The 23,010-nt window shown below is 38.3% G+C and overlaps 2 protein-coding genes across 2 annotated transcripts; both read left to right on the forward strand.

Annotated features, from left to right (window-relative positions):
- The first annotated feature begins 8,641 nt into the window (after nucleotides 1-8,641).
- LOC120422323 (uncharacterized) lies at nucleotides 8,642-9,624 on the forward strand. The gene is made up of 3 exons (XM_039585716.2): nucleotides 8,642-8,906; nucleotides 8,969-9,148; nucleotides 9,206-9,624. The coding sequence occupies exons 1-3, from the start codon at nucleotides 8,733-8,735 to the stop codon at nucleotides 9,581-9,583; spliced, it is 732 nt and encodes a 243-aa protein (XP_039441650.1). The 5' UTR covers nucleotides 8,642-8,732; the 3' UTR covers nucleotides 9,584-9,624.
- Nucleotides 9,625-17,401: 7,777 nt separating this feature from the next.
- Nucleotides 17,402-20,552, forward strand: LOC120422352 (uncharacterized). Its single transcript, XM_039585748.2, has 3 exons — nucleotides 17,402-17,419; nucleotides 19,839-19,911; nucleotides 20,181-20,552. Exons 2-3 carry the CDS (start codon nucleotides 19,909-19,911, stop codon nucleotides 20,499-20,501), a joined length of 324 nt encoding a protein of 107 aa, XP_039441682.1. The 5' UTR covers nucleotides 17,402-17,419; nucleotides 19,839-19,908; the 3' UTR covers nucleotides 20,502-20,552.
- The last annotated feature ends 2,458 nt before the right edge of the window (nucleotides 20,553-23,010 follow it).

Raw genomic sequence — 23,010 nt, forward strand, 5'->3', positions numbered from 1 at the left:
TCAAAAATGGATTTTTTTAAAACCTTAATATCTTTTTGCAACAGCCTCCAACACCCATACTCCCATAGGTCAAAAGATAGGTAATTTCATGGACTATAAGCCTACGGTATTAACTTTTTGGCCAATCGCAGTTTTTCTCAGTTTTTCGAATTTTCTAGGGCGTCCAATTTTCCCGGCTTTTGAATTTCCCGGGAAACGGGAAAAATATTTTTGAAATCCCGGGAATTCCCGGGATCCCGGGAAATTTTTGAAACAGTAATGAAATCTATGTTTTCATTATATTTGCATGTTTTTCAAGCTTAAAACCATAGAATTAGCTGAATACTATTCATTGGTAGTAATCTACAGTTCAATCTAAACAAGGATAGCTAGAAAGATTTTTTTTTTGTTCTTTGTTGTGCTTTGGTTTTTTTATCTAATATCTAATCCAATCAAATTAAATAAGTCTCCATATTTTGTATTTATTTATAACTAGAAAAGCTCAAAAAAATCTTTTAAAATGTCTAAAATAACAAATAAAAAGACAACAAATAAACTCAAACCAGTTAAAATTTAGATAAGTTTAGACAATCATGTTTTATATAAAAAATATTTTACAAATTATCTTAAGGTCATTTCCGCCAACTAGGAAATATCAGGATTAAAGTCTAAATAGGTACAGGAGATTTTAGAGCAATTAATTTGGAGATCGGTGTACTTATTGTTTTGTTCTGTTCTTGTTTGAACCGAAATCAATCAAAAACATTAAAACATTATGCAAACAAAATTTACTAAAACAGCTGTCTTTATTCGAAACATTCCTCTTGATTAGCCAAAAATGTTTCTTGGAAAATATTTTAAAATGATATCATTTTTTAAATTTGAAATCATAAATAAACGTAGTCTTTTAAAAAATATTTTAAATTTAATAAAAATTATTGAAAGCGCGGAGCAATTTACGGATCGGTATTTTTTTACAAATTTCCTTTATAAGTCAAATTAATGCTAATACCTAGTTTGAATAGGTCCTACAAACATATGAAAACACAAAAGCTTATAGGACCTTTTTTTTTTTTTTTTTGCGGATCGAGGTGGGATAGCCAGGATCAAGTCAGTCCAAGTCCGGTTGTGTAAAGGAATGGTAATGGTCGTGTCAATCACATGCGGATCGCTCGCACTCCATGGGAGCGGGGATTGAGGACATGATTGGGTAGGTTAAAATGAGATTGTGTTTGTGAGAGTATGTAATCGTGTAATGATGTAAATAAGCTAAATCGAAACTTCGTGCTCAATCGCCGCCCCCAATGTTCATTAAAAACCCCATTTGCACAAGCTTCCCAAAATCAGTGCTGTAGGTTTGAACTGTCGAGACTGTTTAAACCTACAGAACTGGCCCCAAGGAACTCGAGCAAACGGGGTACACTATCCACGCACCAACGGACTTTTACTACGTGACCCTTAACTGTTCCAACAAAAGCAAAATTATTAAAATGAATTCATATGTTGAGATTTAAACTCAATTAGCAAAGGTCATTATTTAAAAGAAGCAAAGAAACACACCTCGGGCAAAATTTTCCCACATAAAAAGGACTTATATAAAATGTTTTACAGTCTTGCAGTCCCCTGTCCTGTCACGTTCGTCAAAAGTCTTGTCAATTTTGCTGAAAATTAAAGTGGTTAGTGTTGCAGTTAATCGTATTCAACATGACCAGAAAAGGCAGGCCTGTAATACGATTATCATGCATGAGTACTTAGCTTTAAAGAGGACGACTCCGCAACCGCCGTCAGATGTCCTCGATCACCTTCGCCAGTATAAGTCGCAATTGGCCACGAGTTTGTCCTGGTCGTCCTTTGACCAGCTCCGCGGTGGGTTTCATCATATCGAAATCGGAATTCCATTACACTACGCAACCCGGCCGCTAGGTACGCTCCAGTTGCTCCGAATTTTCCGACGTCAGGCAGCATTCGATCATTCGGTTCCGTCTGGATTTATTCTTCAAAACTGTGGCACTGTAAATATTCTTCAAATAACTAATAAAGAACTATTAATATTTCCAGACACCACTCGGCAAAGATCAATGTGTAACATCTTTGACTGGCGCTAGTATGGGGAACAAATGCTCCCCTGCTCTTTCCGTATTGGTAAAGTGCATTACAAGCCCTCCGACCGTCCCATGCTTTCCATGGGGGCAAGGTCCCAGCCGTGCGGAGGGACAAAAGCTTATAGGACCTTTTTAAAAAAAAATCCTTGAAATATGCTTAATATTTTATTTTTATTTGTCGTTGTTCATCTATTTCCACAACAAAATCTGAATTTCCAGACAAAAAATTTATATTTTTTCCAATTTCGGGAATTCCCGGGACAAAATACAAAAAAATCCCGGGATTCGGGAATTCCCGGTTTTGGCAAAATCCCGGGAATTTTGTCCCGGGAATTCCCGGGTTGGACGCACTAGAATTTTCTAGAACAAACATTTTACAACGTTAGTTTTTGCCCTGCAGGCCAAGAAGACGGCACTTTTTGGTCTCAATTTTGTTATATTCGGAATCCTCGGACAATTTCACGTAAGTTATAAGTATTGGAGTTGTAAATTAGATTTGAAAAATAATTAAATAAAACATTTTTGAAAAAAGAAATAGATCTTATTTACCCTGTGATCAATATGTCAAATGCTGTATCAAGTAGGCGAAAACCTGTTTTACCCCTAATCCAAAAAAATGTTAAAAAATATTTTAATTCATTCTAAATGGCAATTTTTTCAATCAAATTCACAACTCCAATACTTCTAACTTACGTGAAATTGTCCGAGGATTCCGAATATGACAAAATTGAGACCAAAAAGTGCCGTCTTCTTGGCCTGCAAGGCAAAAACTAACGTTGTTAAATGTTTGTTCTAGAAAAATCGTAAAACTATGAGAAAAACTGCGATTGGCCAAAAAGTTAATACCGTAGGCTTATAGTCCATGAAATTACCTATCTTTTGACCTATGGGAGTATGGGTGTTGGAGGCTGTTGCAAAAAGATATTAAGGTTTTAAAAAAATCCATTTTTGACAGTAATTTGCAAAAGCTAAGAGAAAAAGTCGAACCAATCCTAGATGTCTATGGCACATTTTGAAGTGCTTCAAAAGACCTTTCGAATGCATCTACGAGAGTTGGAATTAATGAAGTTTTACGGAAATGCGAGCAATTTTAAGATTTTTCATGTTTTTTGGACCTCAAATTTCAAAGCCCGTTTTACCCCACTTCCCTTTGTCGTAGAGGGCTCATATTTGGCATGAGTTTATCTCATGTATCGAGAAATTAAAATTGAGAGTGTGTGCGTGCAACATGGAGTTAAACTTTTCGAAGTGCCATGGGAACCTTCACAGTAACTGCACAGAAAGTTCAACTCCATGTTGCACACATTCTCACTTTTAATTTCTCGATAGACAAACAAACGCTGAAAGTTTCATCCAAATCGGAGCACCTCGATACGACCTCTAGAACAAACCGAGCAATATTTACAAATACTGCCTCTTAAACTCTCAGTTTTTATGAATTATTTATCTGTTTTTGTTCGCGTAAAACTGAAAGATGTACTTGCTTGATTTGTAACGGCACTAATTTTAGGGTGATTCCTATCTCATGTTATTACCAGTCAGTAATACCTAAACGCAACACAACCTCAAACCTCTGTGACGAAACTTAACAAACATTGTGAAAGTAAAGAAATAAAACTCTAGTAATATTATTCTACTATTGTGCTACTAACGTAGAGTATAGAGCATTTATATATTTATTGCATTGCATACTAAGAGAGAAGGTGAAAAAGAAACTTTGTAATACTAATTGTAATCGTTACCAGTAACACTACTAATCACTCAAGACTTAGATAGCTTTAAATGGCGTGGAACCGCGTTAGAACGAGATCGAACATTTTGTGATGTCTTTGAATAAAAGTTACAAAACTCTTAAATTTACTTGGCACGGTGCACCCACTTCGAAAGCCCTTCGTAGAACGCTCGGAACAGGTCGGACAGGACGCGCAGCAGCACGTACCCGTTGAGTCCGTGGAAGAGCAGCAGTCGCTCGACCTGGTACAGAATCACCCCGATCTGGACGGCGGCCAGGCGGGTCTTGTCGGTGAGTCGCAGCAACCGGACCACTCCGACGGTGCACCGGATTGTGAAGGCCTTCAGCTCGGTTCGGGCGGACTTGGCACCGAGCAGGGCGTCGCGGGCCATCAGGAGTGCCAGACCGGTGGCGGCGGTCGTGGACGCCTGCAGCACGAGGTCGGTCAGTTGCGTGGACATTGTGGTGCTGGTTTACGGTGCACTGACTCAGAACTGGATTTCCTGGTCATGTTATTATGAATGTCGTGGGTGGACAAAAAACATTGCCGTCGGGTGACGCGGTTTATTGAAGATTAGATAGCGTTTAAGTCACGATAAGGCGCTGGCGCTGCTATTTGTTAATCGATACGGATCAGCTTGAATATCGAGGAGACAGGGATGAAGTTTGAGTTTCAAACACAGCAATTGGAAACAATATCGAAAAAGGTTTATTTAATATTTATTAATTAATTAAAATTGTTCGGCATTTTTCATATTAGTATTCTGAATGACAACGCCAATATATTTTCTAGACATTCATTGGCTTTTCGCTACTTTAGCTTAGACCACTAAAAATGTAAGGGATTTCATTTGAAATAATTTCAAAAATAATAAGCTTATTAAATTTTTTTTTTGTAAAAGTACAGCACAGTTTTAGGTTCTGTAAGGCTTTTTCACCTGAAATTAAATAATAAATATCTCATTAGGGAATGGGTTAGCAAACTTTCAGCAAATTCGATTTAAATTGTTATTCACACGTGTTGCTCTGTAGAATCGTGATTTCAAGTTGCGAAAATAAAATAAAAATCGAACGATTCACATGTATTAAAAATCAGATTCGTTTTCAAGGATACCCAAGAAAAAGCAGATTCTGTTTTTTTTTATTTTCAATTTTTAAAAGGGCACAAATAAGTAAAAATAAACACATATTTCTATTGCGAAATTGGCTCAGAAACTCGAATTTCATAAAATTATCTACAATCTGGGATCTAAGTTGTCTTTCGAGCGATAATGTACACGTGAGCGATGGAAGAATTTTCATTGAAAAAAAAAAATATTTGACGTTTATCAAGAGAAAAATTCGGAAAGAAACTTGGCTCTCCTCTCTCGCGCACGGTAAAAAGAAACTGAAGAAATCATCACTGAGATTATTCAGCGGAACATCGATTTCTCTACTACACTTGCAGGTGTATTGTGACACGTCCAAAAATGATCTGACGAACAAACAAAACAACTAAACAACTCATTTAAGTGGTGCTAGCAATGTTGGTTTTCATTTTTTACTTTAATCAACAGTGTTAACAATGAGAATCACAAAAAAATCTTCTGCAGATTTTTTTTTTCGAAAATGTCAGGAGCGATTTTCTTTTGCGTGTTTCGTCTCCACCCTCTTTCGCGGGTGAAGAAAGTTTGCAATCGAAAAGGATTTTTTTTGCGATTGCACCTGACGAATTCACTTAAATGAAAAATATCTATTTTGTTAAACTGCCTTACACAAACCCCCAGAATGGCTCATTCCCCAAAAACATTTAGGGTCTTGAAAAAGAGAGTTTTCTCTTCATTAAAGAAGGAAAAGTCTACTTAAGGGGGAAATTTCAACTTTAATCAGCAGTTATCACAAGTCAAAACAATGAATCCTTCTTCACAGAAGGAAAAATTCAACATCAAATGAAAAATCCAACTTTTGTCAGCAGTTATATAATATCACAAGTCAAAAGAGTTTTCCTATCGCGATGAAGGAAAAATTCAAATACAGTGGAATCTCTGGCTGTCGATCTTCTCGATATCAATATTGCTCCAGCTGTCAATATATTTGTCAGTCCCTTCAAGATGATTGCTTTGATTTTTCGTTCTATAATATGATAACTCCCGCTCTCGACGGTCCCTTCAATATCGACAACGAAAGAGTCCACTGTATTGTCAATAGTTATCTAAAAAATGGAGAAATCTTAGAACTTCACACTTTTACATGATAGTAACTCCCTTTACATTTAATCAATTTGGATCCTTCACTCTTTATTTTGTTGCAGTTTTACAACCCTTTCAATTGCTTTCTGAATTTTAAATTTTGAAAAATAATTGAATTTTGGCTTGGTTACAGACGTTTTACGATTTGCTGTGTTTGTAAAGGTTTTTAAACCTTCACACTTTGTTTCCAATTTGCCCCAATGGAATACCTAGAGTGCTCATGTTTGGCTGAAATACACTCAACCCCCGGTGCACTATGGGGTATTTCCATATAAGCGAGCGGCCAAAAATTATTTTTTTGCTTTTTTGTGACTTTTTTGTGTTGTTTGTACTTAGTATAATGAAAACAAATGAAATTTGATATTTTTCCAAAAAAAAGTTTAATTTTCGATTTTTTCATATATATATATTTGAGGCCACATGCATTAAAGTGGCGAATTTTAATATTCTTGCTCTGTCTATTTGATGCACGGAATGGCGGTTTATGCTATGTTAAAGTTTCTGATTTACGTTCAATCTCCCTCCCCTTTTTCTTGAGTTAAAATCCACCTCTCTTTGAAGACACCCCCCCCCCTCCCCCTCCAATTAAAATTTGATTTTGGCGGTGTTTTAGAATTTTAGACGGTTTATTTTATGGAACATTGTATGGATTCTCGTCCACGTTTTTGGTTGTGGTTTTCCCCTGAGTTGATCATGTGATGGTTCTGCAATGTTGTAATTCTTACAAATATACTCGAAAGCAGTTCTCACGTTTTCAGAATAGTGCTTCGTTATATCGTACAGGGACACTACGGTATTATTATCCATACTTTCAAAAGAACACAACAACGAACTGATACGAATATTCGACGAATCGTTTCTGTAAAATACTTAGAATAGGAATTTCTAATTTTATTAAACGTACCTAAGTACCAACAAAGTCATGAATATCAAATCAATTTCAAAACTTACATAGCAGGTACGTCATTTCTGCCTCCGCAGGTAAATAATGTGATTTTAACCAAGCGTATACGCGAAATCATTAATTTCCTTGCATGAATCAAAATGTTCAAAATGGCATAACTCAAAAAGTGCACATAAGTGCACTTTGAAATTTGGAGACAAGTTAGGACATGGTTCAAATTTTAAGCTGCAAAATTTTCAGATCGCACAAATGCACACAAAAAAAGTACTCCATTAACAAAGTTGAAAAAAACTAAACTTTGAATAAAAATCCATCTTTTTTGATTTTTATTATTTTTTTAGCCTGTAAAAGTATGTTTTGTAAAATATTATTGAAAAGTAGAATCAATTACCTTTCTGAATATATATAATGATGCAGGAAAAAATATATAAACAGCTACACAGTACAACTATGAAAAATAATCATTTTTTTTGTCAAAAAACATGTTTTTTCTTACCATTTTCGCCTTTGAAGGTCTGCAATTCAGTGAATTTTGAACCTACAACTTTCAAACTCCGGATTTTTCTTAGTTAGAATGTTTATTTTCGAAAAAAAATACCAAAAAATTAATTAGAGTATGTCAGTTTTTCGATTTATGGCCGCCTGAAACCCCATAGTGCGGTGGTTGGTCACTTTTTCGTTTGACTTTTTTTTAGTTTGTACCCCGTTGGTTGGTCAAAGTCAAACTAAAAAGTGACGAACTGTCACTTTTTACACGGCGTTCACGCACACTATCAAAACAAACGTTTGGTAGTGCGTGTGAACTCCGTGTAAAAGGGGTGTCAAACTAAAAAGTGATCCCGTTAGTTTGACAACAGTTGGTGTCAAACCATCGGGGTTTGAGTGTACTAGTTAGGGGAACAGCATCTAATTTTAGCGTGCCTCTAATGTTGCCATATCAGCACTTTGACATTCGCTTGACAACAGCTCATTAAAAACGTTTTCAACTGAAATCGAGTGATAAATAGCTCAATAAGAAGTGAGCAAGCAAGTTTCTATCAAAAGTTGAGCAAAATTAGATGTTTAAATAGTGATAATCAGCGAATTGGATGGAGTTAGGAACGAGTTCCTAACCTGCCAAAGATACGATAATTTCCCCTATATATGTCCAAGCGACCTTTTAAAATTTCAGGGAGATTAGTGATGTCTTAACGATGTCAAATGGGTATGCCCTTTTCATGGAATTGCTCTTAAACTGTCCCCAATACAACCCTTGAAACAGATCAGAATAAATAAAATCGAGTTTAATATTTAATAAAGATTTAATGTTTGCAAATGCATATACATTTTTTTACCCAATTTTCATCCAAATGCATATGCCGTTTTAGAAGCATGCTTGCGCATGAAGACTCTCAATAATTCATTTCAGCACACGTTTCCGTTACAGATTGGCGCGTCAAGAGCCATGTGTGCGAGCATCAAAGCAAGGCTAAAACACATACCAACGCAAACGGATACCGATGGTTCATTTTCGCTGACTCAACTAAAATGAATTTGCAGACTACCTTTTGAAAAGCGCTTGTTTAGTTTTCGTAAGATATTCGCAACGAAACTTTTTTTTTAAATATGAAATAAAATGTTAATATAAATAAATGTTACAGAAGCTTTTTTTACATTTTTATTTATTTATATTGTTTATGTTTTGACTCAACAGAAAGTGAAATACAGTCTCCGACTCGATTAACGATGTTGGGAGTTCTGGATTAAACCAAAACTATTACAGCTTGCAGTTCCAAAAGAGCAGTGCAATGGCCGACACAGCCTCCGGCGTGGCCTCGGCTGCGGCTGCCGTCGGAAGAACGACCTACCAGTGGGCCGGAGCCGGAGCTAGGATGGCCCGCGATGGAACCGTCTATTGCTATCAGAAGTCGAAGAGCGCCGTGCAGAGTCTGGCGGGGGTTTCGGAGGACAAAACGGCTCAGGTTTGTGTCTCGGGGGGGAAATGGTTTTATTGAGGTGTAGGCTAATTAATTTTTGATTTTAGATTGAATCTACGCCGGCGAACGATAGTTCATTGACGACGGCGTTGGGCGCCGTTGGAAGTACGACGTACCAGTGGGCCGGAACTGGAGCCAAGCTGGCCCGCGATGGAACAGTTTACTGCTACCAGAAGTCCAGAAATGCAATCGTGGGACTTGCGACTTCCGGGGAGGAAACAATTAAGGTTTGTTTCCAGGGAAATATCCAAGGAGGCCAATGGTTAACAAATTATTCTTTTTAGGCGGACGAAGCTCCCTCATGGGGAAGTCTTGCTGGAACGACGGTGGCCATAGCCGGGGCCGGAACTACGAGCTATCTGTGGCTTGGGGCCATTTCTTCTCGTGTCGCTAAGGAAGCACTTCGAGCCGGGTGCATCCGGAACTCGTTGTGCGCAATGAGCACCCTTTCGTTACCAATGCAAAGATCCACCGCGGTGTTTATCGGAACCAGACTGAATAACTACATTGTGCAGGGAATCGTGCCGGGGCTATTTACGGCATGGGCCGTCTACGATACCTATCGGCTGGGGCGATGGGCTTACAATTGGTACTATTACCCTACTGTGGGACAGCACGAAATGTGCCCGAAGTACATTGAATTCAATAAGATTGCGGCTTGAAAGGCCTTCAAAAAAGTATTTAAATAAAACAAGTTTTAAAAGTTGACATAAGTTTTTTATTCCTCGACATCACAATTTAGACAGCAACATCACCTCCGTAGTAGGCGGCGTACTTTCCTCCTCATCACTCTGTTCCTCACCTTTTACCGTTTGTCCCCGCTGTTGATACCAGTCCCATCCCCGTTCCAAGCCTGCTTTGATTGGTCCACGTGCTTCGTAAACTGTCCACCCGGTCATGGCCACCTGCAGCCAAGGAGTGAGAGCACCGGAAGCGACGCGAAATCCGGCCTTCACCACGGCCAATTTGAGTACTTTTTTACTAACCATAGTTGGGACGAGGGCCGTCGCGACGGCGCCTGTAGCGGCCAACCCAAGGCGGGCCCATTTGGTCACCGATTCGGTCATTTGCGCAGGCGAGCGGATACTGAAATCGTTGAAAGAGCAAAATTTTGATCTTCTGATAGCTGTCCAGTGACGAAGCGCATGAATTCGGGTTCATTTCTGTGTCGTGAGTTGAAAAAAGCCAAAAAAGGGCAAACTGGTCAAAGAACTGGATCTCTCAAATGTGAGAATGAATTTATTCAAAATATTTAGACCGAGCCGAATGGTTTTTCAACAAAGTTCTAAAATTCATCGATTTTTTCTAAAATTCAAGAAAATTCTAGTTTTTTATCAAAGTTTGTACACTTAACCCCGCGGTGGTGGGCCACTTTTTCGTTTGACACTTTTTTAGTGTGTACTTTTGGTTGGTCAAAGTCAAACTAAAAAGTGACGAACTGTCACTTTTTACACGGCGCTCACGCACACTATCAAAACAAACGTTTGATAGTGTGTATGAACTCCGTGTAAAAGGGGTGTCTAACTAAAAATTGACCCCGTTCGTTTGACAACAGTTGGTGTCAAACCATCGGGGTTTGAGTGTAGTTTGTACACAGACAGTCTGTGGTTTGTAGTCAAGTTTGAAAAATTCAAGTTTTTTTTTATCAAAGTTTGTTTGGAGAATTAGGGCGGTTTTTCGTTGCAATTTTCGATGAACCTTTCCGGATTTTTTTCCGTGCAGATCATAAAATTACCCCAGGGTGGCCACCTCGGGGAAAAACCGGGAAAAAACAGGGATTTTTATCCACCTGGAGAAAACCGGGAAAAACTCGGGAATTCGACTGACAAACCGGGAAAATATTTCAAGTTTAGTTAAAATTTGACAAAAGCCTTTTATATTCAATATGTTCTTTTCTCAATCCAATTAAGAATTCGAGAAAACTATGTTTGAATTTGTGTAATAGACTCATGCTTCTTGGCTTTGGATGTTTTTTTTTGTTGTATCCTATGTTATTTTTTTCTTGGCGAATTTGTTTTTTTTTAATAAAGCAAAATGTTTGCTCTACCAGCGGTTCTCAACCTGGGATACATGTACCCCTGGGGGTACCACGAGCGGTCTCAGGGGGTCCGAAAGACAAACTTCGTAATGGCGGACATTTACCCCAAACAAAATATTTGAGAGAAAAAAATAATAACAAATTGATTTGAAGCAAAAAATTAACAACCATAATTAAGGTGCAGTGAATTACGGGCGAATTGTTTTTGACCAATCAGAAAGTGTTTAAAAATTATTTGAATGATAAATCTATAATTTGCATTCGTTTAGAAATTTTAAGAATTTGAAGTAAAGTGCACCGTTTTTGAGCTTTCTTGTTTTTTTTTCTACGAATATTTGTTTCAAATTTGTAAATTGTGCCAACTACCATTTACTACCATGTTGGTAAAAATATATAATGTTTCATATTTTGGATATTTTCAATTCGAACTTTCTCTGCTAAAATATTAGTTTTGCATAAAATCAAAATAAGGATTTTTTTTTGCAAGTGAAAATTATGGATCTCATGGTACGAAAACATCATTACAGTAAATATCTCTCTAAATTTAAAGATCAAGACTTTTCCCTCAAATTGTCACACAAAATACACTCTTTTAAAATATTTTTCTTGGTCTGTATCTCAGCAACAAAAGAATGAATCAAAAATTTTCAAAAAAAAGGAAGCAGTAAAGAATTTTGTCAACCATTTTATTTTTTAGAGATAAAATAGAATTATTTTTTATTTGAAAATAGCTACAACTTCAAAAAAGTACTATTAAATAGCATATTTTTTCAATTCAATTCAATTAGTTTTTATTAGTAAATAATCAATTCACAATTTCGTAATTCTTATAACCTAATAGAGTTTTGGAGTACCTTTCAACTATGATTTGTACTATAGTTCATTTTGATGTAATTGGATATTCTAACAATGGATTTGCCAACAGAAGGAAAAATTATTTTAAAAAAAACCTTCGAAATTTGCTAAGGAAAAGGATAGAAATAGAAAAGCTTAAAACTAGATCACAGTTTGTTTTGTCTTTTGACGTCGAAAAACTTCGCTGCACAAGGCAGCTTATCCGTTGTAGATATATTTCATCATCAGCTCACTAAGAGCTTGGAATTGTTCTGCCTTGTTCCGGCAGGCACGAAAGCGCGTGAGCATCTCTCCAGCAAGAGCGAAAAACTCGGGAAGCGTGAAGAGGTCATCTCCGGTAACGTCTGCTTGTCCCGGTGAAGTACCGCTCCCAGAAGCGGCTACTCTAGCGTACGAACCTCCCCAACCGGGAGGGAACGCTGGGTTGGTCGATGGAACCGCTCCGCCGCCAGCTGCTGCAGCGTTCGTACTCGAAGTCTTTGGAGGTTGGCGGGACGCTGGCGCTTTCTTCTTCTTGTCCTGCTCCTCGAGGTACTTTTTCCGCGCGGCACAGCCACGGAAATTCGCCGTGTGGTTTCCGCCGCAGTTCGCGCACTTGATGCGCGCTTTGTGCTGCTGGGTGTTTTCCCCCAGCTGGTCTTTCCGCGGAAGATTGCACCTTTCGGTGAAGTGGGTCTCACCGCACTTTACGCACCGGGGCGGAAGATTACAGTTTCTTGAACCGTGTCCAAATTTTTGACAGCGGTGGCATTGCGCTGCGTCGGTCGGATTCTTCGTGTAGAATCGCCACGTCACGAAGAAGCCGTCCAGTGCTTTGATCCGCCGTAGGTCCTGTATTTTGACGGACCCACGATCGAAGTACAGGAGGTACAAGGTGTACGTACCTGTCACCGTTGTCGATTTCGAGAGCACCTTAACCTCTCGAGGCTTAACCTTGATGCCCGACAGGTGTTCTTCCAGGTCGGAGATCGGGCGGTCCGGATATCCCTGAAGGACGATCTTCACTGGGACCTTCTCTGCAGGATCAAATGTGAAGAATTTGAAGTTTCGCAACTTCAACTTCTTCACCACCAGGTCGAAATTCAGTTTATTGTGCGTAATAACTTGCACTAAAGTTTTACTAATTTTCAGACAATATTGGAGACCCTCAAGCAACTCGTCAATATCGTCTGCCAACGTTTCCAAAACAAAAATTGGAGGTGGACGTCGTTCCTTCGGAGAGTTGCATTTTTTCTTCTTTTCTTGCTTGCGCGCAAGTTCATCATCGTCATCGTCGTCGCCTGCACTGCTGCTGTCACTGGCGGTGTTGTTTTCTTCTCCACTCAGAATCTCAAATTCGTTTCTGGTGGGAACGTTGGAAGTGGTTGTCGTCGTGGTGCTGGTGGACTGCTGCTGCTGCTGCTGGTCGGAAGTGCTTCCGGATACCCGGGTCGATTGTCTCGTCCGTACTGGGGACACACGTGGACGGTATGACACGTGTAAAAACGATGGATCGGTGACGTCACTGGGCACGCTCCCGTGCGCGATGGCGGTCGATGCGGCGTTGGTATGTTTACCTTTCTGCACTCTGCCGGTAGATGAACTTCGCGGGTTTTTCGAGGCCGCACTCGAACTGCCACGGCCATGGCCGGCCCTTGGCATGCTGGAGCAGCAAACTCGCGGATAAACACTGTTAATTACGGCGAAAAAATCGAAAAGTTTGAGGAGCTCCGAACAGTTGACTGGTGTTGCCAGTCCCAATGCACAGTGGGAAAAAAGGGCCCAAAAAATTACCGAAACATGATTTCTCGCAAACCATCGATTGCTATATATCAAAAGCTTCGTTTTTGCACCAGGAACTATATTCCGTTGAAAAATCGCACTGCACGGACCGGTGGCCGGAGTACTGGCCACCGGAAGATCCGGATTTTTGGAAATTTTATTTAAATTATTTAATTGTGAACTGATTCGCTTTCTTCAACCATGAATAGTCACGCAAAACATTCATATAATAATATAAAATACCTAGGACCCATCGGAACCAGTTCCACCGATCTCCGGTGGCCAGATCCGGAACCGCTTTAGGAAACAGCGCAATCTAGCCATGCGACGTATCAAACTTATTGATTTTGGATGGGGAGTATCCTTAATATGTAGTTTTACCTCCTTGACCGGTTCCCAGGTTCTCCGGTGGCCACATCCGGATACCATAATTGGAAAACGCCTGAAACCACTCTTGCGACAGGTCAATCTTTAAGATTTTAAAAGAGAATTGTATCTGAATTGGTCATTTGCACCCTGAACCGGTTCACAGGTTCTCTGGTGGCCACAGCTGGAACCGGTTTTTGGCATACTTCAATTAAAGATGTCTCAACTTTTTTTTCTCTCTTTTAAAGCCTTAATGTTTGGCATGTCGCAAAAGTAATTTCTGAAAACCGGTTCCGGATGTGGCCACCTGAGAACCTGGGAACCGGTCAAGGAGATAAAACTACATCTTAAGGATACTCCCCATCCAAAATCAATAAGTTTGATACGTCGCATGGCTAGATTGCGCTGTTTCCTAAAGCGGTTCCGGATCTGGCCACCGGAGATCGGTGGAACTAGTTCCGATGGGTCCTAGGTATTTTATATTATTCTATGAATGTTTTGCGTGACTATTCATGGTTGAAGAAAGCGAATCAGTTTACAATTAAATAATTTAAATAAAATTTGCAAAAATCCGGATCTTCCGGTGGCCAGTACTCCGGCCATTGGTTCGTGCAGTGCGATTTTTCAACGGAATATAGTTCCTGGTGCAAAAACGAAGCTTTTGATATATAGCAATCGATGGTTTGCGAGAAATCATGTTTCGGTAATTTTTTGGGCCCTTTTTTCCCACTGTGCAATGGACGTGATTCGAAAAAAAAAAAAAAAAAAAAATAGCATATTTAAATCTGAAATTAAAACAGTTTTTTGAAAAAAAAAAAATGTATATGTATATTTTGAGCTGTTTCAAAAACAATTCGTCCTTCATCAGAAATTTACATAAAAAAAATAAAAATAAAATTATAGGAGATGTTTGTAGAAATTAAAAAGTCAACGAAAATGTAATTTACCAAAGGAATATCTCCAAATTTAAAGGCATTTTCAGTAGATAGTTTAAAAGAAAAACAGGGTACAACATTTTATTTTGAAGCTTTATTAAGAAAACTGATTTGAAGAAATGTATATGGACGTTGTGTGTATGTTTTTAAACAACTCTAGAAACAAGATTTACGACATTTTTAAATACTTCAAAATTCAGGTTTCTTTCTTCGTGAATAGGGCAGCGAATGACCTAGAAGGTTCAAGCTGCCAGAAATAATTAAATTAACAACAACATTCTTTGTGAATTCGAATGTAAAAAAACTCATACAAACGAAAAATTTCATTTATGAACACTAGGGGGTACCAGCACCTTAAGTAACACGGAAAGGGGTACCTAGCCTAGAAAGGGTTGAGAAATGTTGAATTATAATATATTTTAACTTAAAAATAATAGTATCATGGTGTTTCTGTTTGTAAATATTATTTTATTAATTTGATAATATTTGAGATTCTCAGCCAAACAAATTATAAAGGTACTAAATCGATAATAAAAAGTTTTAAGGCACCGATTTTTTTACATTTGTATGGCACTGCTGCCAAAGTTTATAAATTTTTGTTTGGACTAATGATGCAAAAAGAAAGTACTCACATAATTTTAGCAAAAAAAAAATCGCAAGAAGTGATAATTCTTGGAAGAATTTCACAAAACCTTTTGCAAAGATAATTAACGAGCATTTACATGAATATTGATAACAATGTATTTTTGCAAATCTTTTCTACAAAATTAATAAATTCTAGTAATAATTATCTTATTCTAAAAAACGTTTCTTAATCCACCATTAGGTGGTTGGTGCCTTCCTCACATTTACAAAGTAATAATGAAAATAAGTTTATGAAAAAAATATATACCTGATACAGACTTTTCCAGAAAACAGGCAGACTCTCATTTGAAGCAAATGTGGCAACCGGGCGTTTCGCATCTGGCGCGACTCTCGCACGTAAACAAAAATATTTGGCCTTTGAGGTTATGCAAAAAATCACCCTTTTTTTGTAGATACAAAAATCTTTTTCTTAGCATAACATTTTAAATACTTTACTAAAACGAATAAATCTTAATAGGGTCTTATGGGACCCCAAAACGAATCAAATAAGGCTGACCCGGCCAAAATCGGTTCAGCCAATTCTGAGAAAATCGTGTGGAAAAAAATCATGTCTACACACATCCCGACAGACATTTGCTCAGAATTTGATTCTGAGTCGATATGTATACATGAAGGTATATCTAGAAGGTATATTTAAGAAGTTCAATTTTCGAGTGATTTTATAGCCTTGCCTCAGTGAGGTGAGCAAGGCAAAAAGGTTTTTTTTTTGAAATTGTAAAATCTGCATGCATGATGATAAAAATCCCAATCAATATGGAAATTAGAGGTATGGATTGGAAACAGATAAAAACGGCTTCGTTTACCACTTACTTGCTTTTTACTCAAGATTTGAAAGCTTTCTTGAGGAATTCAAACTTTGAACCAAATGTATGCGTTTAAAAAGTATGTTGATACTAACGTTAGCCTAAAAAACATTGTTATTGGTTTAAAAACATTCCGGAAAATTCCTTCTGGTGTCGGAAGAAAACCGGGAAAAAACCGGGAAATTAAAAATCGAAATCTGGTGGCCACCCTGAATTACCCCTTTTGTCTCAAAGACCTTGATAATTGGCCCCTTAATTAAGTTTTCTTCCCCAACTAAGCGAACTTGACCAGAAGTCAATTCTCTTTGTAATGACTATGTTATTGTGAAAATTGTATGTAAGTCTGTAACATCAACTCGTTGGTTGTCGTGCAAAACTCAACCAATCGGGATTTGTAAGGATGTCTAGATGATCCTACAATTTTGCAGAACTCGATTTGATCAAATCTGTAATTTTTGCGATCAAAAACCTCGTTCCAGCTTTTTTTTGTCGCGCTTGTCTCCGCGGAATTTCAAGCATTTTTTTTTGTACTCGCGCAAAAAAGCTAGAACGATATTATTGAGTAATCCTTATCAATCGTTTGCATTGAATCCTTTGTTGAAACCGAAGGTGAAACGCAATAGTAGAGATTTATAGAGAGTGATTCATGATAACAAAATTTGAATAAATCGATGCCTTTGTGCTCTCTTATGCTAACTAGGTAGGAAAACCAGCAAGCTTAGTACAAGAGAGCACAGAGGCATCGAAATATGAATTGGAGTTCGATGGATCGATTGATTACATAAATCATGCAACACTATGTGAATGGGCCAATGTGGATTTGAAAAAAAAACACACGCAGTATATCGAGCTCACGTCAGTAAATGATTACATTTAGAATTTTCAAGATTGATTAATTGTTTACAAACCCACATATGCTTATTAACATTGTTTTGCTTGAAATCATTTTGAGATAAGAAAGTGTTCATCCATGCAATTTTGGTTGGTGTTAGTTTTTTGTGTTTACCCGTTTGACATCGTAACGGCTGGCTCAGCAATTTGATTTGCTTCGGCTAAGTCGTGGTGGTTGTGGTGAATGATTTCTATCAGTTGCCCGTTGCAAGTCAATGTAATCCATTCTAAAGAGGTAGGGCTATGTTGCTATAGCTGTATTAGTGAGAGCACGCATAGAAAAAAAATTTGCTCGGTTTTGTTACGAAATGCAATTTTATACTGTATTTTCCTCCGTGCACTGGCAGAACAGAAAGGCTGTGACGTCATACCGTTTGTTTTGGTTGCCAAGTGCAAGGGAATTTTAGAAATTTTTAGTTTTAAGCCGATTCCAAAGAACCTGTGCGGCGTAGAACCTGCCGGAACGTTTGGCCAGTTGGATGAAAAGCTCAGCAAGAAGGTAAACACAATTGGTTGTTGATAGTAGGAAAAATCAACTAAATACATCCAATTTATTTCAGCTGTGACAGCAAAATGGAATCCGGTCGTGTAGCTTGGACAAAAGCGTTTCGGTCCGGAAGAGCACGATGCTGATAATTGATCAGATGGGAAGGAAGTGGCCGTTGCCGTGAAGCAACCAGTTGCCAAACTTTTGTGGCAGTAGTTTTTGAGCCGTTGAAGCCAATGATATGATATGTCTGTCTGGGAACATTGATAGATGAAATGGTGGTGGAACCGATCGTAGCTACTTCTTCCTGAACATTTCGATGCAACCCCAGCAGTAGCAGCAGCAGCAGGTTCTACTATGTAATCAGCAGCACCTTCACGGCCGTGGTGCGCCCCTGCACGTGATGCACTTGGAGCAGTCGTAATACGGCGGCGTCTGGCCCATGAAAAAGATGACCGGTGACAGCGGCCAGAAAATTCTGCTACCGCCGGAGGTGTTGTTCATTTATTGGTGGTGGTGGCAACTGATGGCGTCGTCTTCGTCGGCGACGGTTCTGGGACTTGGGCTGTGAAAGTTAATGCTAATTCGAACATCCTACGCTACTACTCGTGTTACTACTGGTACCATCTTTTTTGTAATTGACTGCGTAACTAAACGTTTCACTTAAGTATCAGTTAAGATTCCCAATTCAAAAATAAATGAAATTATCGAATCTGATCTTTTAATCTTTTTAAGTATTACAGAGAACCAGATAATTAAATAAAAATCTATAATCTGAACCGTGGTTGATTATGTCGAAATCATTGCTTTTTCGAAACTCACATCGTTTTGTAGAGATCTTCTCTCATCAGAACCTCTAGAACAGGGGTGACCAAAGTATGGCCCGCGGGCCAAACGTGGCCCTCGAGGTGAATTTTTGTGGCCCGCGGAATCATTTTGAAAGATCGTGTAAAGTGGCCCTTTGACCCATATTTAAAAAGATTTCATAATACTAAAATAGTAGGTTTAGTATAAGCTTTTTTGAGGACAACTTTATTTTTGTTCATTTTAAAGAAATAGTTTATCCATGCTTTGTTCCCAACTATACGACAAAAATATTTTGTAGAAAAATCTATCTTGATACAAGTTTCTATGTGATTCAAAATTGTAATTTCGTAAAAAAAATCAGACATTTTTGGAAATGAGTTCAAGTTATACTTAAGTAGAAATTAAAAAAAAGCAGGTATTCGATAATTCTTAAAAAATTTCAACGCATCATTTTTTCTGGGGCGTGCCTCACATTCATTTTGCCCTTAAATACCTACCACTTCGGGATTTGAACTCATAACAACATTAACTGTACTTTTTTAAATGACAATTAAAATTTAAGGAACATAAAAAAAAAACAGTTAAATACCTTCTTTTCATTTTTCCCTTGATCTTTTCCAGCCAGTGGTATGTAAATTTCTAACAAAAATAATTTGATTTCAATGTTTGTTTTGGCATGCAAATTGCAAAAAAAAGCTAACGGATATTTTTTGCATTTTTTAAGTTCTGTTGATTTTTTGGACAAAACCGTTGGAAAAATGTAAAAAAAACCTTTAGCTGATCAATGTATTTTCAGTCGTGTAGATTGTAATAGTATAATTATTTTTTTTAAATATCTTTTTTTTACTGTTGGCCCGCAAGCTCATGTGAGCTGCAAGGTTGGCCCGCCATTCAAAAACTTTGAGCACCCCTGTCGTAGGTAGAATCATCCCTGAGGACACCAGTTCATTACAGATTATGAACACCTTGAATGAAAATCAATTTTCCTGCGCGGTATCGAAAACCATGAATATCGATATCCACATTTCCCAAATTCGGAAGATTCCATAATGTGTTTCCCTGTCGGAACATCCCTGAGGGCTTCCGGTTATTCTGGATTATGGCCATTTTTGTTAAAATGTCATTTCTTGGTCTGTGCTTTGTCAAATCTTTACTAAAAACGCATTAATTATAAATAAAATAGCATTTTTCATCAAATCCCCATACCGCCCTGTGGAAGCCAGAGCGGTATGACGTCATCACTAGAGGCATCGCGAATGTTGACACTTTTTCGCTTACTAACACTAGACCAATACGTTTTCAGCCGGACCTCTTAATATACGGACATTGGTTGCAAGTGGCTTAGTGGAGTGCAGGTCTTTTCTTTGGATAGTTTTGTGAAAATTGCGCAGTGAATAAGATGGTGAGTCGGTGAAAAATGTTTTCCAGATTTGTAACCTTTTTTTTAAAGGAATACGTGGAGAAGAAAAGTTATAGATTTACTGTACACCGTTAGAAAAACGCTTTGATAAACACCTAAACTCCCATGCTCGAGAAAAAGGGGGAATTTCCATACAAATTCCCCCTTTTTCTCGAGCTTGGGTGTTAAAAAAGAAGGTCTTGCGTCATATAACTAATTCATGATTGATATCAACTGGTACTTACTTCAATCAATGCACAATTTAATTCTAGGTCGAAACAGCTGCCAAGAACGCCCCTTCGGCTGGACAGATGGCTCGTGGGGCAATTGTCACGGTTGGGGCGGCCAAGACCGCCGCTGTTTGGGCCGGATCGACGGCAGCAAAAAGCGCGTTCCGTGCCACGTGCATCAGGACAACGCTTAAGGTTGCCGCTCCCGTGGGAGTCAAGAGGTCCTTGGCCGTGTACGCGGGAACGCGCGCGAGTAACTACGTAACCGGGGGCATAATTCCCGGGGCCCTGGCGGCGCTGGCCATTTACGATGGGTGGTGCATCGCCCGTTGGGCCTACAATTGGTATTCTAAGCCAAAATGATGTGCTTAATTTTGGCTACAAACGTTGAATAAAGTTCTTCCATCAATAAAATGTTGTTTAGTGTTTTTTTTTTATGAAATCTGAAATTCTAACCTATATTTCTAAAAATTTACTAATTTGTTTTAGCTAAGGTTAGCTAAGGTTATTTTAATGTCCATGGTTGGTCGGTGGTCGATCCACTTATTTTTGTATCGTGCATACTTACGGAGCGTTCTTTTATTACGTAACACAAAAAAATTGAATTTTTGACCCCCTCCCTTTCCCTCAACTGTGTTACGTAATAAAAGAACGCTCCATTACATACTTCTTTCAATTTTTCACGACAAGAGCATAATTTGAAAAGGGCGCATAAGCATTTTGACAGCCAGGACTATTTCGCAAATTTCGAAGCAACAGGCAACTATTCAACAAAATCCGCAGTGTTATACTCTTCAGCCGGGAATGAAGGGTTTCTTTGAAAAAATCCAATTCAAGGGGTGTTTTATGGAATTGCACAGAATGTTTTTTTGACATTTAATATTTAATACAGGCGCCAACCTTTTAAAAAAAAAATCTACATTATTCACTCTACAGCATTGCCTTGGCGTTCTCGATTGCGAGATTCCTACTCGAAACTAGGCTTGATTGTTGAGGCAACTGCAAACCTCTTTTTACACCTCAGCTTCCATCCACCCCGGGATTCGAACTGACGACCTTTGGATTGTGAGTCCAACTGCCTACCAGTGACTCCACCGCGACAGTACCCAGGGAGACGACTCCTACAGCCTGGATTGAGCTAACGACCCAACCGGGACCAACATTTACTTCCCCGTCCGACGGAAGGCGTGATCAGACAAATCTCGTCTCGAAAGTGCCACCGGGACCGTCTGGGATCGAACCCAGGCCGACTGGGTGAGAGGCAAGCACGCTTACCCCAACACCACGGGTCCCGCCAATTTTAAATCTTTAAAATGCATTGGAAAGAAGAACTCTTAAAATTTTAGAAATTGTTGGGGTTAGAAGTGTGACTTTACTAATGTTTTTGAAGATGTCATTTTTTCTTGTGACAACTGTGGCTGTGTTTTTCGTTATGATTTCTAGAGTTTTTTTTTACAGGTCCTAAAAACATATGAAAGACAATAGCTTAAAGGACCCTTACAACAAAATCTAGATTTTCAATATTTTATATAAAAATGAGTATGTCGTATTTTTTGTATTGTCCCAGAGTATGCCTTTACGCATTTTTTTTATAATTTAAATGGCGTTACGAATGGTGCACGCCCGAAATGTCAAAATCACGTAGTAGTACCAACATTACAAAAAAAAAGTGTGCCATGGTATTGGAGCAGCATAAGGGCGCCTCTGGCGGTGAATCCGAAAGATATTCACCATGCTTTTAAATTTTTGAAAAATGATCGTTATATTTTTGGGACAAGCTAGTGACCTCGACTTTCATGTCTGTTTGTCTGTGGTACCACTGCACGATTTTGACATTTCGGGCACGCACCATTCGTAACGCCATCTTCGCTTAAAAGTCTGGTTAGAAGAAAATGTGAAAACAAGCAAAATATTGAAAAAAGTGTGCGCGAAAGTCTTCCCACTCGGTTACATGAGGGACTGGGCCATTTTTCAAATGTTAGCAATGGAAAATTCAATAAAACATTGATATGAATTGTAATTAGAACTCTTTATTTTTTCTCTTAGACAAAAAAAATCTGAAATTAGATCACATTAGTACTAGAAGGTTACTATAATGTTTACTACAACAAACATGTAGAAATCATCAATAATGGAAAAATACCACATAGCTTTCCACGTAACTTCAACGTGAATATTTTTTCGAGTGTCTTTCAAACATGATCCTAAACTGTCGAGCTCAGCATCGGGGGCTCGCAACTTCAGGCGACCTCAGATTATTTCAAATCATTTGCCTTCTGTAAGCGGCGTGACGTGGTAGTTTGGACCCTTTTTATTAAGTAAAGTTTGAAAGCTGACATTTTTGTTCACCATGGAAAGAAGCACTGGGAGGGTAGGTTAATAACTTTACAGCATTATTTGATATTAACGTGTGTTTCATAATTACAATTCCAGAATAATACATTAGCGAGTGGTTATATCTATGATCCTGGTAATCGACTTTATATTGGTGGACCGATAAGTGCTAGAGTAAAAATATTCAGAACCTTTAGAAACTATTCAGTACGTGTGGTTAAGGGAGTTGCCACTTATTGGGGTGCAAAAAAGATTGCAAGTGCCCTTGGTATAAGCATTATTGCTAACATAACGGATGCAATAGTTTCCAAAGCATCGTTGGTGTTCACAATTTATGAATGCTGGTGCATTGCACGCTGGATCTACAATTGGTTCAATTCTGGACCAGAATAAAAATGTTCCATGCAAAAGACAATAATTTTTTTTCGTCTTATGTTGGTAATCATAAACTTTTCATGAAAATAAACGTTTGATTTAAAAACTCATAGAAACGTAAATTGTCATTTTTTTTTTTAGAAATTCCCGATCGATGGGAAAA

The sequence above is a fragment of the Culex pipiens genome, chromosome 3 (assembly GCF_016801865.2).
Source record: "Culex pipiens pallens isolate TS chromosome 3, TS_CPP_V2, whole genome shotgun sequence".
NCBI classification, from domain to species: Eukaryota; Metazoa; Arthropoda; class Insecta; order Diptera; family Culicidae; genus Culex; species Culex pipiens.

What these genes read in the sequence shown, in the direction of transcription:
- LOC120422323 (XM_039585716.2), top strand. Translation starts at nt 8,733, where the DNA reads ATGGCCGACACAGCCTCCGGCGTGGCCTCGGCTGCGGCTGCCGTCGGA. An exon ending in CGGAGGACAAAACGGCTCAG is followed by an intron (nt 8,907 to 8,968) that starts GTTTGTGTCTCG and finishes TTTTGATTTTAG; the next exon opens with ATTGAATCTACGCCGGCGAA. An exon ending in CCGGGGAGGAAACAATTAAG is followed by an intron (nt 9,149 to 9,205) that starts GTTTGTTTCCAG and finishes TATTCTTTTTAG; the next exon opens with GCGGACGAAGCTCCCTCATG.